This window comes from Macaca mulatta, chromosome 12 (assembly GCF_049350105.2).
Source record: "Macaca mulatta isolate MMU2019108-1 chromosome 12, T2T-MMU8v2.0, whole genome shotgun sequence".
In the NCBI taxonomy this organism is placed as follows: domain Eukaryota; kingdom Metazoa; phylum Chordata; class Mammalia; order Primates; family Cercopithecidae; genus Macaca; species Macaca mulatta.
Window position 1 is genome coordinate 21,738,185 of NC_133417.1, and position 14,143 is coordinate 21,752,327.

A 14,143-nucleotide genomic window follows, 5' to 3' on the forward strand; every position below is an offset into this window, starting at 1 on the left:
GCTCTTTATTTAAAGGGCATTGAGGTCAGTCTCTGTGTTCTTTGCAGTAGTTTTTCATAAGGTCTTCCTTGCATGTTTAACGCTGTCTGGTGCAATTATTACTTTGACAATGCCCTTTCCAAGGTAAACACAATTTTACTGTTTCTAAAATACAAATACAAAATAAAATTATTATCCCATTAATTCCTGAGTACAAAGGTTTAAATGGTGCCTCATTGCCCTTTGAATAAAACTCCATATTCCTCAATAATGCTTATGGAATGACCTGACATATGTTTATCTGTATATCTTCGTCTTTCATTATCCTAAACCTGGTAGTTTGTGTTTTAAAGAAGTTGAACAACTTTTGGTTCTTCTGAATGGTAAGAAATTTAAATGACTTTATTTTTTCCTTTTATGATTCCTATATCAGACTGGAACCTCCTTGATAGTGTAAAGTATGTCTTGTTACCCATAGAGCAGAGTGACCACTGTAATGTCCTTGATAAATATGTATTAAATATATGAATGCACAGGTGTCAATGGTAGTACAAATGGCCTTTTATCCTCTCTTCTTTACGTATATTTCCCCAAATATTTTTATCCACTATTTATTATGAGAATTATAATAAATTCTCATAGTTAATAATAAATTGATAATAAATTCTCATATTTAATAAAGACGAAGGAAAAAGACAAAAGGAACAAGAAAAGGAAGAAAGGAACAACAAAAGGAAGAAAAGACAAAAGGAACAAGAAGGGAAGTAGAAACTTGTGACTTTTAAAAGAATTCAATATCTGGGATATGAGTAAGTCTGAGAGGAAAATGACAATTTAGAAAGGATTTACACAATTCACTTGTAAAGCATGAGCTCATTCACATTCCCGGTCTAATTAGGAACAGAGAACACAATCTTTGGTACCTAAAAAACATATTAAAAAATAATAGTATGGAGAACGGAATAATAGAGAAGCTGTGTTGTGTATCTCACAAGTGAAAAAACACAGCAGGAAAACACATTCTTCTAAGAAAGTAGCTTACCTGCATAGTATAATTCACTCCAGCTTTTATTAGGTGCTTGATTAATTCTGCTGAGTGTTGGAAATGAACTTTTGCTGCAAGAAATCAAATTATGATATTTGAAGAAACACATTACTTGTATCAGAAGTTTTTCATATTATTTTTCAAAGAGATTCAGTATTTTATTTTACATACATTGCATATTTAAAAGACTTATATCTCGTTGGGCACAGTGGCTCACGCCTGTAATCCCAGCACTTTGGGAGGCCAAGGCGGGTGGATCACAAGGTCAGGACGAGACCATCCTGGCTAACACGGTGAAACGCCGTCTCCACTAAAAAATATAAAAAATTAGCCGGGCGTGCTGGCAGGCGCCTGTAGTCCCAGCTACTCAGGAGGCTGAGACAGGAGAATGGCGTGAACCCGGCAGGTGAAGCTTGCAGTGAGCCGAGATCGCGCCACTGCACTCCAGCCTGGGGAACAGAGTGAGACTCTGTTTCCAAACAAAAACAAAAACAAAAACAAAAATTATATCTGGTTTTAGGTAGAAAGCTGGTAAATATAATGGTAAAACTTTGAGCTTCACTCTGTTAAAAGAAAAAAAAAGCAAAACAGTAGCTACAACTAAGTCCTACTTACTCTACAGAATGGTGTTTAGATTTACTTTACTGGATATTATTTATTATTCCTAATGGCACACATATTTTTATAAATTTTATAAAATTTATAAAAATTTTAACATGGCAAATGTCTTTTCTGGATATTTATACAGGAAACCAGCTCTCTATTTCATTTCGAAGATTACTAGGGCACAGTCTCAGTTGGATACTGGCATTCTGCTTCATTATCCAAATTAGAAAAGAATATCCCATACTGAGAAAACAGAATACACATCTCATTACACAAGGGCTATTTAGTATAGAGAATACCGGTTACTCTTGCTTTCTTTTATCTTCCTTCTGCTTGAATCTAAGATCCAAAATTCTGAAGTAAGCAGCCCAATAGCCCTGGGTTTGGTAGCGATGAAGATTTGGTGCACTCAAGTTCTTTCTGCAGCAGTTTGCTCACATTCTGTCTGGGGTGTTCCTTCCTGTAGTTTATGTATCTTCAAATTTCTGTAACTAATGTTTAAGCTGACTTTTTTTTTTTTTTTTTTCTTTTTAAGACAGAGTCTCGCTCTGTCGCCCAGCCTGGAGTGCAGTGGTGCAATCTCGACTCACTGCAACCTCTGCCTCCTGAGTTCAAACGATTCTCCTGCCTCAGTCTCCTGAGTAGCTGGGATTACAGGCGTGCATCACCATACTCAGCTAATTTTTGTATTTCCAGTAGAGACGGGGTTTCACCATGTTGGTCAGGCTGGTCTGAAACTCCTGACCTCGTGAGCTGCCTGCCTCTGTCTCCCAAAGTGCTGGGACTACAGGCGTGAACCACCGCGCCCAGCCTAAGCTAACATTTTTAATTGTCATTGCAAAGCTAGAGCAGCCTTATCAATAGTTTAAGCTTCTTTAATGCCTTAACTCTAGAATGTTGAATAATCAGACCACACAGCAGATAATGTAAAATGGCAGACAATCATTTAAACCTATTTAAAAACTAGATAGTCAAGATCTTTTTCAACATCTTCCTATGGCACTTAATGGGAAAATGACCTTGTCGTTGCTACATAAGTACAAACTGCTCTATAAATGTAAGCTTCTAGAAATGCTAATTAAAAAGGTCAATGACAGAGGTAATGTGATCCCTTATTTCTCTGTATGGGTACAGCTGAAAATAAAAGTGCAAATGGATTTTTCCAGTTGGATTTTTTTTTCTGCTTAGTTTCTAGTGCAAAGTTCATTGATATTTGTTGCTATTTGTCTGTTTGCTATACCTAAAAGGGAACATTACAGCTTTGACTGGTTGAATTCTTTAGCTGGTCATTTTTGAAGATAATATTAATAGTAGTGGTGTAACAGTGTCATGACTGAGCACTCATAATTAACCAAGCCCATATAGGTTGTGTGGTGTATGTGTGCGCCTGTGTGTGTGCGCGCCTGTGTGTGTGTGTGCCTGTGTGTGTGTGTGCCTGTGTGTGTGCCTGTGTGTGTGTGCCCCTGTGTGTGTGCTCATACACATTCACAGGTGCATATTCTCTGAAGTGACCGGGGCTGAACCTCTGCTTGTATTTTATTAGATGGGTGAAGCGCCAGACTTGTGACTGAGTGAGTCAGATAGAACATTGTGATTTACCTTTATAGCTACAACATATTGACAGAGAAATTTGAAATAGCACTAATATATTAGTCCAGCATGATGGGTAGATGTAAAATAATTTAACCTTGAATATAATTTATTCACATGAATAAGCCTTCAGGGCACAGTGAATAAAAGGCTCAATACATGGATTCAAATCTCCTTCCTACTAATCAATTGTGTCTACAGTTTTAGGGAAGTTCTATCATTTCTTAATATTTATTTTCCCAATCTGTTAAATAAAAGTAATAATATCTACTATTCCTTGTTTGCGAGAAGAACAAATAAGATAATATTAAATTCTTTTAGCGCATTTTCTGACATACAATGAGTACTTAATTGCTATTTATTTTTATTACTGTTGATATATATGTTAGATCTTAATACCTCAGAACAACATCCAAATGTCCTTCAAAATTTTTATGCTCGCCTTCATCCAACACTGGTACTGTATCATCTACATCTTTCTTTAATAGACTATTAATGGTATTTTTGTTTTAAATTTTCAGAACAGTTGCAAAGATAGTGCAGAGTTCCTGGATACCCATTCTCCAGTTTCCCCCATTGTTAACATGTTACATTATTATACACTTTGTCGCAAATAGAAACTAAGACTCATATACTACCATTAACTAAACCCGCTCATTGTTAACATGTTACATTATTATATACTTTGTCGCAAATAGAAACTAAGACTCATATACTACCATTAACTAAACCCGCTTTATTTGGGGTCCACTAGTTTTTCTTGTTGGTGTTCTTGTTGTTGTTTTCTTGTGTTACCTTTCTGTTTCAGGGTTCCATTCACAATCCCACATTATAGTTAGACATCATGTCTTTTTAACTTCCTCTGGTCTATGAGACTTTCTCAGACTTTTTTTTTTTTTTTTTTTTTTTTTTGATTACCCCAACAGTTCTGAGGGGTAGTGGCTGGATATCTGATAGAATTTTCCTCATTTAGATCTGCCTGATGATTTTCTCATGGTTAGACTGGTGTTATATATGGGCTTGGAGTATTAAACCATGGAGGTAAAGTGCTATCCCCACTACATCATATCAAGGGCATTTAATAATAGTAATGACATGACTTGTCACTGCTGATGTGATGTTTGTCACATTTCTCCACTGTAAAGTTCCTCTTTCTCTCCCTTTCCGTATAGTATCCTTGAAGCTAATCATTCAGTGGAACCCACTCTAAAGACGAAGGAGTTAAGTTCAAGATTTAGGAAATATTGATTCAAGACTTTCACTTTCTTGGCTCACTTGCCAGATGGCCTTGGATAAATCTGTTTCCTTTTGGAAATTGATTTTTCTCATCCATGAATGGAGCTATAAATATTCAGCCGTCTGTTGTAAAATATCACAGAGGATAATAAAATATAGATTCTTTGGTCCCTAAGAGTGTCATGTAAATATAAAGTGATATTATTTATTACTACTAACATCAATCACATCCACCTCCAAGGTTTAAAGTGATGAAAAAATGAGAGATGGTATAAAAGTACCTTTTTAAAGTTTTTGTTTTAAGTTCATTTAAGCGGGTAACCTCATTAGAATTTCATCTCAGTGTGTGCATGTTTTTGGTTTCTGTTTTCCAGGTTGGTTTCCATTGTAGATGTGCTGAATAACACTGTAACCATAGTCGCCAGACACAAGTGCCTTTTTAAATTAAAATTAAATAAAATCAATTCAGTTCCTCAGTCACACTAAACACAGTATGGCCACAAGTGGCCGGTGACTACTCTTTGAGCAGCGTTGATAAAGTATTTCCATCATTTCAGGGAATTTGATTGGACAATGCTGATATTTGAGGCGTAGCCTCTTCTCCTCTTATCTCTGAATTCTTTTTTCCTACCTCCTATCATGTATCTGATTCTTTGTGTGACTCTCTGCTCCCTTCTTCAGAAGGTTTACAGGGCTTCCTCTAAGCAAGTCCTTAGATGTATCCCTTTGTAAAAGGTCATACCCTATCAAACAACAGCAGCAAGTATAATACTTACTGTCAGCGGTGCCATGAATTATTAATATATTTTCTTCTTTCAAGCCATGAATATTATGTAGCACACTGGCTGCCTATAAAGGAAAATACAGATATCTGTACCTATAGATCTAAATAAGCAATTGAACTGAATTTTTAGAACAAAAATACTCCTCTTTCTTTGTTATTTTCAAATTAGTTACCTGGTAAGTGCTTTCTTCCTTAGATGGCATCCCAAGGTATCTTTCAGAGAAAGCTGAGGCTGTGACCCAAGAAAACAGACATTCAAGAACAAACTAAAAACTATTTGACTAGCATATTTCATTAATTTCTTCATTTTACATTTAATTGTCATGCTTTAGTAAAATCAACTGAATCAAGGAGGAGATAAACAGCTCAAAACAGGCTCTAATAACATATGATAAATGAGCTCAATTGAACTATTCTAAATTAGGCTTTTGTTTTCCACAAATCAATACATTATATTAGGTCAGTCTGTAGAAAGTACTCACCATACAATTTCAAGTCTGTGATAGGTGCAACCACTGATCCACATTTAAAGAGCTTTTCATCTGATTTTAAGATCATTGATGCAATATAGCCACCATAACCCTAGGGGAGAAATATATATATATATATATATATAACACACAAATACATATTTATATATAACAACTGTGCCTGGAGATATTTTTAGCTTTTGATCAATGTTTGGTACTGTACATCATATCAGAATGTCTCAGATTTGGAAAAAAACAAAGCTAAAATCATTTTGTGCAATTAAAATGTTTGAACATTTGTTTAAATTGTTATATAACAGATATTTTAATAAGTCTTAAAATATGAAATTAATTACATCACCAAATGTCAAATATTTGCTCCATGATTTCATACTACACATCTGGAAATTGCCCCAAATAATTTGAGGTTAGGGAAATAAAGCACTTATTAAATCACATATATTTTCCCCCTAATTTTATATCTATATATATTTAATAAAATAGTGAAATAATGGTGATTATGTAGAATTAAAAAATACGAATGATATTTTGAAAATATACCACCAAAAATATAGATTGTTTTAATTTCTTATAGGATTCAGAACATGTCACCCCAAAATAAGGCTGCAATCAGACTATTTCACCGTCTATAAAGGAAATTTATAGACGTTTTCAAGGGTTTCTCTTTCTCTCTCTTTCTCTCCCTCTCCTTCTGCACCAGGAAGAGAAGAATAACTACATCACTGAAGACTCAATAAAAGGAGAAGGAATTGACTTAAGTATACATAACAAACTTTGCTTGTGTTTTGCTTTTCCTGGCCATCTCTCTTAACAAAGCCTTTCCCCACATCCTTATTCCTTTGTTTCAGAGAATGATAGTGTTTGCATCTGAGGTCTAAGACAGTTCTTTGAGATCTGCTCTAGAGATCTGCCCATTTTTCTTGGTTCTGTCCCATCAAGGAGGTATTTATGTTATTAAGCTTCTGTTTTTCTGTTGTTCGGTTGTTGTTTGTTGTTTGGAGTCTCCCTCTGTCGCCCAGGCTGGAGTACAGTGGTGCGATCTCCGCTCACTGCAAGCTCCGCCCCCTCTGTTCACGCCATTCTCCTGCCTCAGCCTCCCGAGTAGCTGGGATTGCAGGCGCCTGTCACCACGCCCGGCTAATTTTTTGTATTTTTAGTAGAGATGGGGTTTCACCGTGTTAGCCAGGATGGTCTCGATCTCCTGACCTCGTGATCCACCTGCCTCCACCTCCCAAAGTGCTGGGATTACAGGCGTGAGCCACCGTGCCCGCTTGTTTTTCTCTTGTTAATCTGCCTTTTGTTAAGTGAATCTTGGCAAAAAACTCATGAAGAGTAAAGGAGAAAATTTTCTTCTCTTCTATATTTCACACAACTAAGTGTTGGAAAGCAATGGGATATAATGAATAATGTTCCCAGATAGATGAGTTAAATTATTGTTTGAGTTTAATTTTGAATACCCTGTTGAAATGTTTTTTAATAAATCAAGATGTCCAGTTTTCTTTTGTAGCCCATTATCTGACTAGAAAAGTTCCAGAGGAGATTTTAATAATTACAGTAATGCTGAAAAAAGGAAATGACCTACTGTGTTATCTGTTTTAGAAATTAATTTTCAGCCCTACTCTCAGTAATGTACTTTATGCTATTGGAAATCAGAACATCTTGGGAGGTATTAAAAAATATTAATATTCAGTCCTCAATCTCAGAAATTCTGATGAAGTTTGTTCATGATGAGGTCTACTTTTGAAAGATTTTCAGATGACTCAAGTGTGGTCCAGGTTATAGTTTTATTGTCATTGTCACTAAACTCTTGAAGTAAGAAATAATTTCATTTGTGTGTATTTGGAGCATCATTTAAAAATTGGTACATAAAAGTTCAAAATGCAGTCATTATTACTGAATGGACTGAGATAACATATATTGTTCTGGTACTGGAATATTTAGGTAGTACTCAGAAGCTTGAGCAAAGCTCTAACTAAAGGAAATTAGTAACTAAAGGAAAGAAAATTATCATTTATAGATACAAGCCACCTCAAAGTGCCCTTACTCATTCTCATTGAGAGAGACAGCCTTAGGCCAGCAACATTTGGAAGTAGCACATTTTAAATGTTACCTTAGGTAGATAAATGTATTAACCTACCTAAGAAAGAAGAATAAAAGGGTGGGGAAGCTATGCAAAGCAAGAAAATAAATAACTAAAGGCTGAATATCCCTTATCTGAAATGCCTGGAGTCAGAAGTTTCAGATTTTGAATTCTTTTAAAATTTAGGGATATTTACAGATACATAATGTGTTATCTTAGGGATGAAAACTTAAGTCTAAACATGAAATTAATATACGCTTTAATATACCTTATACACACAGCCTGATGGTAATTGTATACAATATTTTTAGTAATTTTGTGCATGAAACAGCTTTGACGGCATTTTTGATTGTGACCCATCACATAGGGTCAGGTGTAGAATTTTCCATGTGTGGCATTATGTCAGTGCTCAAAACATTTTGGATTTGGAGCATTTCAAATTTCAGATTTTCAGATTAGGTACATTGAACCTGTATCATAAAGCAAAAGTGGAAACAGCTCTTGAAAGTCTTGGCCCTAGAGGGAGCATTTCCAGTATATTGTTCCTAGTTCTCTGTCATAAAGATGGGCGAAGCCTGTTGCAGCCAAGAGATTTCAAGTATTTCCCGTAGGCAAGACTCTTCCCATAGTGAGGAATGCATCACACATCTTAGTTGATGCATGCAACTTTTCTGGTTCTATTAACAATACCATGATGGCCAAGCAAACTTTCAGCTGATTATGATCTGTTTGTTTATACAACCTGAAAACATTGACAGAATCGTTGTATATCTGAATAATGAATATTCCAGTCCATAAAAGCATATGGTACATTTAAATGATACATGTAAGTTGACATTATATGCTTTTGCTGTTTTATTTTATTTATCTCAGTTTCACATGTCTCTCATAGCCTGATTATCTCTAGGAATCAAGAATACTGCCTTCCAAAGGAGGGGTGGATCCCAGAACAATGCTTCTTAACTTGTAAGTTAATTCAAATCACTTGAGAGTGTTGTGAGCATACAGATTCAAGTTCAGTAGACCTGGGGTGGGACCTAAGATTTTGCATTTTTAATAAACTTCAGGGGACCGCTATGCTGCTGATCTATATTACATACAGCAAGTTATTACTGCATAATTGTATAATAAAGATGCCTACCGGAAACATCTTCTTAGTTCTAGCCAACATTCCCTAGATGAATGAAGCTTAAAAAAAAAAAAAAAAAGTGCCAGTGCTCCCCCCACCCACATTCAATCACAATCTGTGGAGAATGGGCACCTGATGGATCTCCCCATATGATTCTTCAGTGAAACCAGGATTGTAAATTATTGCTAGCTATACAAGAAGTTATATTTTACTATTTTTGTAATTATGAAAATTTGGCATTTAATGAAGTCAAATATTTTTTAAGTCTTAATGATAAATGATAAAAGCTGTTGAATAAAATTATATTTATAGCATTTAAAATTGAACCACAAATGCTTCTTTGATTTTTAAACAAAAATCAACACTGGCAGAAATTAGAATGATTTTTTTTTTTTTTTTTTTTTTGATATGGTCTCGCTCTATCACCCAGGCTGAAGTACATGGCACAATCTCTGCTCATTGCAACCTCTGCCTCCTGGGCTCAAGCAATCCTCCCACTTCAGTCTCCTGAGTAGCTGGGATCACAGCTGCGTACCACCATGGCCAGCTAATTTGTGTATTTATTTGTACAGATAGGTTTTGCCATGGTTGCCCAGGCTGGTTTTCAACTCCTGGGCTCAAGTGATCCACTCGCTTCGGCCTCCCAAAGAACTGGGATTACAGGTGTGACTCACCAGCCCCAGCTGAAAATAAATTAAATTTTAATGGCTCGCCTTCCTCTCACCCGTTTTATACGTATTCACAGAATGCAAGAGTATATCACAAAAGAGTTTTTGGAAAATTTACTTCAGAAGAGGGCAAAAATAAGATATAATTTCTAGGTCATGCTTTCAACTTTCAAAACAATGCATATCATCAGGTAGATTAAAAAATGGGAATCACCATATTGTCTGTAGTAAATTAGAGGCTATTTTTGATTTAATAAAGATCAAAAACTTCCATCATCAGTGGAGGCTGCTCTGTTTTCATTGTGTATTTTATTGGTCTCCCAGTGATCAGATTTTGCTATTCATTAAATTGTTCTGTCATTCCCATTTGCCAAGCATTTTAGCATTACTGCCAAATTTTAACAACTTTATGTTATTTTAAAATTTAATTTAGTACACCTAAAATATAGGAATGTTTCCTTAGAATTTTCCTTCTTAAAAGAAATATACCCATGATGTAGGAAACTACATTCAATAGATAGAAAGACTTGGAGAAGCAGAGGTGGGGTCTGCAATGCCATTTACTCAAAATTTATGTTTGCAGTGGCCCCAGGTTTTCAAATCATCTTTAAATGACTTTATGAATATAGTAAAAGGGATACACTGACAGACTGGGATTTAAAAGGAGCTTATTTCGGCTCGGCATGGTGGCTTAAGCCTGTAATCCCAGCACTTTGGGAGGCTGAGGCCAGTGGATCACCAGGTAAAGAGTTGGAGACCAGCCTGGCCAGCATGGTGAAACCCTGTCTCTACTAAAATTACAAAAATTAGCCAGGTGTGGTGGCGTAATCCCAGCTACTCAGGACACTGAGGTAGAATTGCTTGAACATGGGAGGCAGAGGCTGCAGTGAACTGAAATCGCGCAGCTGAACTCCAGCCTGGGCAACTGAGCAAGACTCCATCTCAAAAAATAAAAATAATAAATAAATAAATACATAAAGAGGTGATTTGTGTGAACTTGTGTAATTCTTTCTGAACCACTTCACTTGTGGTACACCATGAATTAATTTGAAATAAAGAATTTTATAAATACAAGATAAATTTTATGACACTATATTATTTTGCATTAAAACTATTAATTCACTTAACATAATCATTCACCTTTTATCACAATACTTATAATCCTGCCTTGAAGCAGGATCTTAATCCTTCCTCAAGGAGGCAGGATCTTAATTCTACGGATAATGTATACTGAAGTTTTAAACCTTAGAAGTGACTGGAGCTGGTCTCAAACACTGAGAGGCCCTCCCTCAATTGGAAAGATACAAAACTTTAAATAACAAATAATTATCTCCCTAAGTAAAGTTTTAAGCTTTCATATTCATTTACATTTTTAAATTTCTTTTGTTTTCCCTAGATATCCATAGTTCTTTTTTTTTTTTTTTTTTTTTGAGACGGAGTCTCGCTCTGTCGCCCAGGCTGGAGTGCAGTGGCGCGATCTCGGCTCACTGCAAGCTCCGCCTCCTGGGTTTACGCCATTCTCCCGCCTCAGCCTCCCGAGTAGCTGGGACTACAGGCGCCCGCCACCGCGCCCGGCTAATTTTTTGTATTTTTAGTAGAGACGGGGTTTCACCGTGGTCTCGATCTCCTGACCTTGTGATCCGCCCGCCTCGGCCTCCCAAAGTGCTGGGATTACAGGCGTGAGCCACCGCGCCCGGCCATAGTTCTTATCTCCTTACATTGCCTTCTCTTAGTTCAAACATGATCTCCTAGTGATACCTTTCCTTACTTCCAATCTAAATTTGCCACATTAGCTCTAATCCTGGCCTCCTTATTTATCTCTCTTCTTCATTTTTTTGGAATCAAACTCTCACCACCTGACATTTTATGTATTTCACCAATTATGTTTAGTTTACATGTTTTCCATATAGCTCTTCTCACTGAACTAAATTCAATAAAGAAAGACTTTTCTTCTGTTTTCTGACCACTGTATTTCCAACACTTCAAAAAAAGTGCGGGGCACACAGTGCACATCCAGTAATGTTTGCTGGATGAATTAATTTTTGGTAATTACAGTTATGTCAATTCTAAAAAAATGTTTATAAGCCAAACTTAATTTCAATTCTTGTGATAACCTTTTTTTTTTTTTTTTTTTTTTGAGACAGAGTTTTGCTCTTGTTGCCCAGGCTGGAGTGCAGTAGCATGAATTGGACTCACTGCAACCTCCGTCTACTGGGTTCAAGTGATTCTCCTGCCTCAACCTCCTGAGTAGCTGGGATTACAGGCACTCGCCACCACACCCAGACAATTTTTGTTCTTTTTTTTAGTAGAGATAGGGTTTCACCATGTTGGCCAGGCTGGTCTCGAACTCCTGACCTCAAGTGATCCACCCCCTCCACCCCCCTCGGCCTCCCAAAATGATGGGATTACAGGCATGAGCCACTGCTCCCGGCTGTGATTACTGTTTTTAAGGAAGCTATGTCAATAACATTTTGCTTCTAGGAGTTTTGTTTTATATTTAGCACTTACACAGAATTCTTAAAAGAAAAAAAAAAATTATTATATATTAAATGAGGTTAGGTCCTGAGGATAATTATTCAAACTAAAGTGGCTTAATGTCTTCAATCAAGTCATACTCATAATTACTAAGTAATAAACACATGGCCAGTTAAAAGCTACATATGTTATTATCATAACCTTTCCATTATCCCAACAAGCTAGTTAGAAAATAACACTGAGAAAATGACACCATTTACAATAAAAATTAAAACACACAAATAATAAGCAATACTTAGAAATAAAAACAGCAGGAAAGAAATTTGGCATATTTTAAGAAAGCTGTAAAATTCTACTAGGGTATATAAAAAAAAAAAAGAAATGTACTGTGCATATTGTCTGACTCAGATGAAAGTTACACCTTGTGACTATTTTAATTCTTAAATTATTATAACTGTTGAAACACATTTTAATTTAAAAAATTCCAGTTGAATATTTGGGGGAATTTGAAAAAAACAAAGACAATAGGACAGGTGAGCCAAGAATATTTTCAAAGAGAGAAGAGTGAAAATGTCTTTTAAAAATATTAAAATGAGTTATAATGAAGCATGTTATAATTGAAAGACTGTAAGATTAGCATGAGAACAGAAAGACAGAATTCAACAGAAATAAACCCTGAAATGAATGAGAACTTAATACTTAGTGGGTATCACTGTTAATGATTTTGATTTAGTCAACCAATGGAGCTAGGAAACTGGCTAGCTCTTTGAAACTATATAAATAAATTCTCACCATCCATCACAAGTGCTATGCATCTCTCTCATCTCTATTAAACTCAGATAAATAAAGAGAAAACATAATGAATACTCATTTAGCCTTTTGATAGAAACAGGACATCTAAATAATAAAATCACTGGAAGAAATTACCCAAGAAAGCATTTGAGAATGTGGGGAAAAGAAAGAGAGATCAGCCTGTTACTGTGTCTATATAGAAAGAAGTAGACATAAGAGACTCCATTTGGTTCTGTATTTGAGATGCTGTTAATCTGTGACCCTACCCCCAACCTTGTCCTTGCAAGAGACATGTGCTGTGGTGACTCAAGGTTTAATGGATTTCGGGCTCTGCAGGATGTGTCTTTGTTAAACAAGTGCCTGAACGCAGCTTGCTGGTTAAAAATCCTGCCCGTCCCTGGGCAATGGAACATCTCTGTGTGAGACCAGATTGTATGTTCTGTTTACTGAGATAGGAGAAAACCGCCTTACGGCATAAGGTGGGACTTGCTGGCGGGACTTGCTGGTGCAATGCTGCTAGAGGTTTATGGAGATGTTTACATACGCATATCGAGGCACAGCATTTTCCTTTGAACTTACTCATGTCACAGAGATCTTTGTCCATATGTCTTACTGCTAATTTTCTCCCTAAAGTGATCCTATTGTCCTGCCACTCCCTTATCTTTAAGATGATAAAGAATTATCAATAAATACTAACGGAACTCAGAGACCGGTGCTGGCGTGGGTCCTCTGTATGCTGAGCGCCGGTCCCCTGGGCCCACTTCTTCTTTCTCTATACTTTGTCTCTGTGTCTCATTTCTTTTCTCAAGTCTCTCGTTCCACCTAACGAGAAACACCCACAGGTGTGGAGGGGCAGGCCACCCCTTCAGAGAAGAGTTTGCCATGTTTTAGAACTTCAGTTTTTTGACTCATCATATGCAAATTTTAACAAAAATTCCAGAAGCTGAAGAAATATTTTAAACAAGTATGAACAGAGACTGCTACCTTTAATATAGCAAAATCTTAGTATGTCAACAAGAAAACAAATATATATGTTAATATATACCAGAAGTCAACATAAACTAAGCATGTATAATGGGTAAATAGACAATCCAAAAAGAGACATATAAAATGGTTAATAAATATACAATTTATTTTATTTAAAAGTGTATAATTCTAATGTGATGAAGCAACAGAAATGAGATTTATCCTCCCACATGAAATGACTAAAAATATAGACAAAATATATGAAAGAGAAGTTTTTAAGACATTGGACATTGGGCGATGAA

The 14,143-nt window shown here is 36.1% G+C and overlaps 1 protein-coding gene across 3 annotated transcripts in view; it reads right to left on the reverse strand.

The window, feature by feature from the left end:
• Positions 1 to 14,143, reverse strand: part of DPP10 (dipeptidyl peptidase like 10) — a 701,607-nt gene that overhangs the window by 2,506 nt on the left and 684,958 nt on the right. For all 3 annotated transcript variants that reach the window (XM_077956499.1, XM_015109936.3, NM_001265998.1), the window contains 4 exon segments: positions 5,723 to 5,822; positions 5,414 to 5,472; positions 5,233 to 5,305; positions 1,022 to 1,095 (listed from right to left, as the gene is read on the reverse strand). In XM_077956499.1, coding sequence (XP_077812625.1) covers positions 1,022 to 1,095; positions 5,233 to 5,305; positions 5,414 to 5,472; positions 5,723 to 5,822 — 306 coding nt within the window.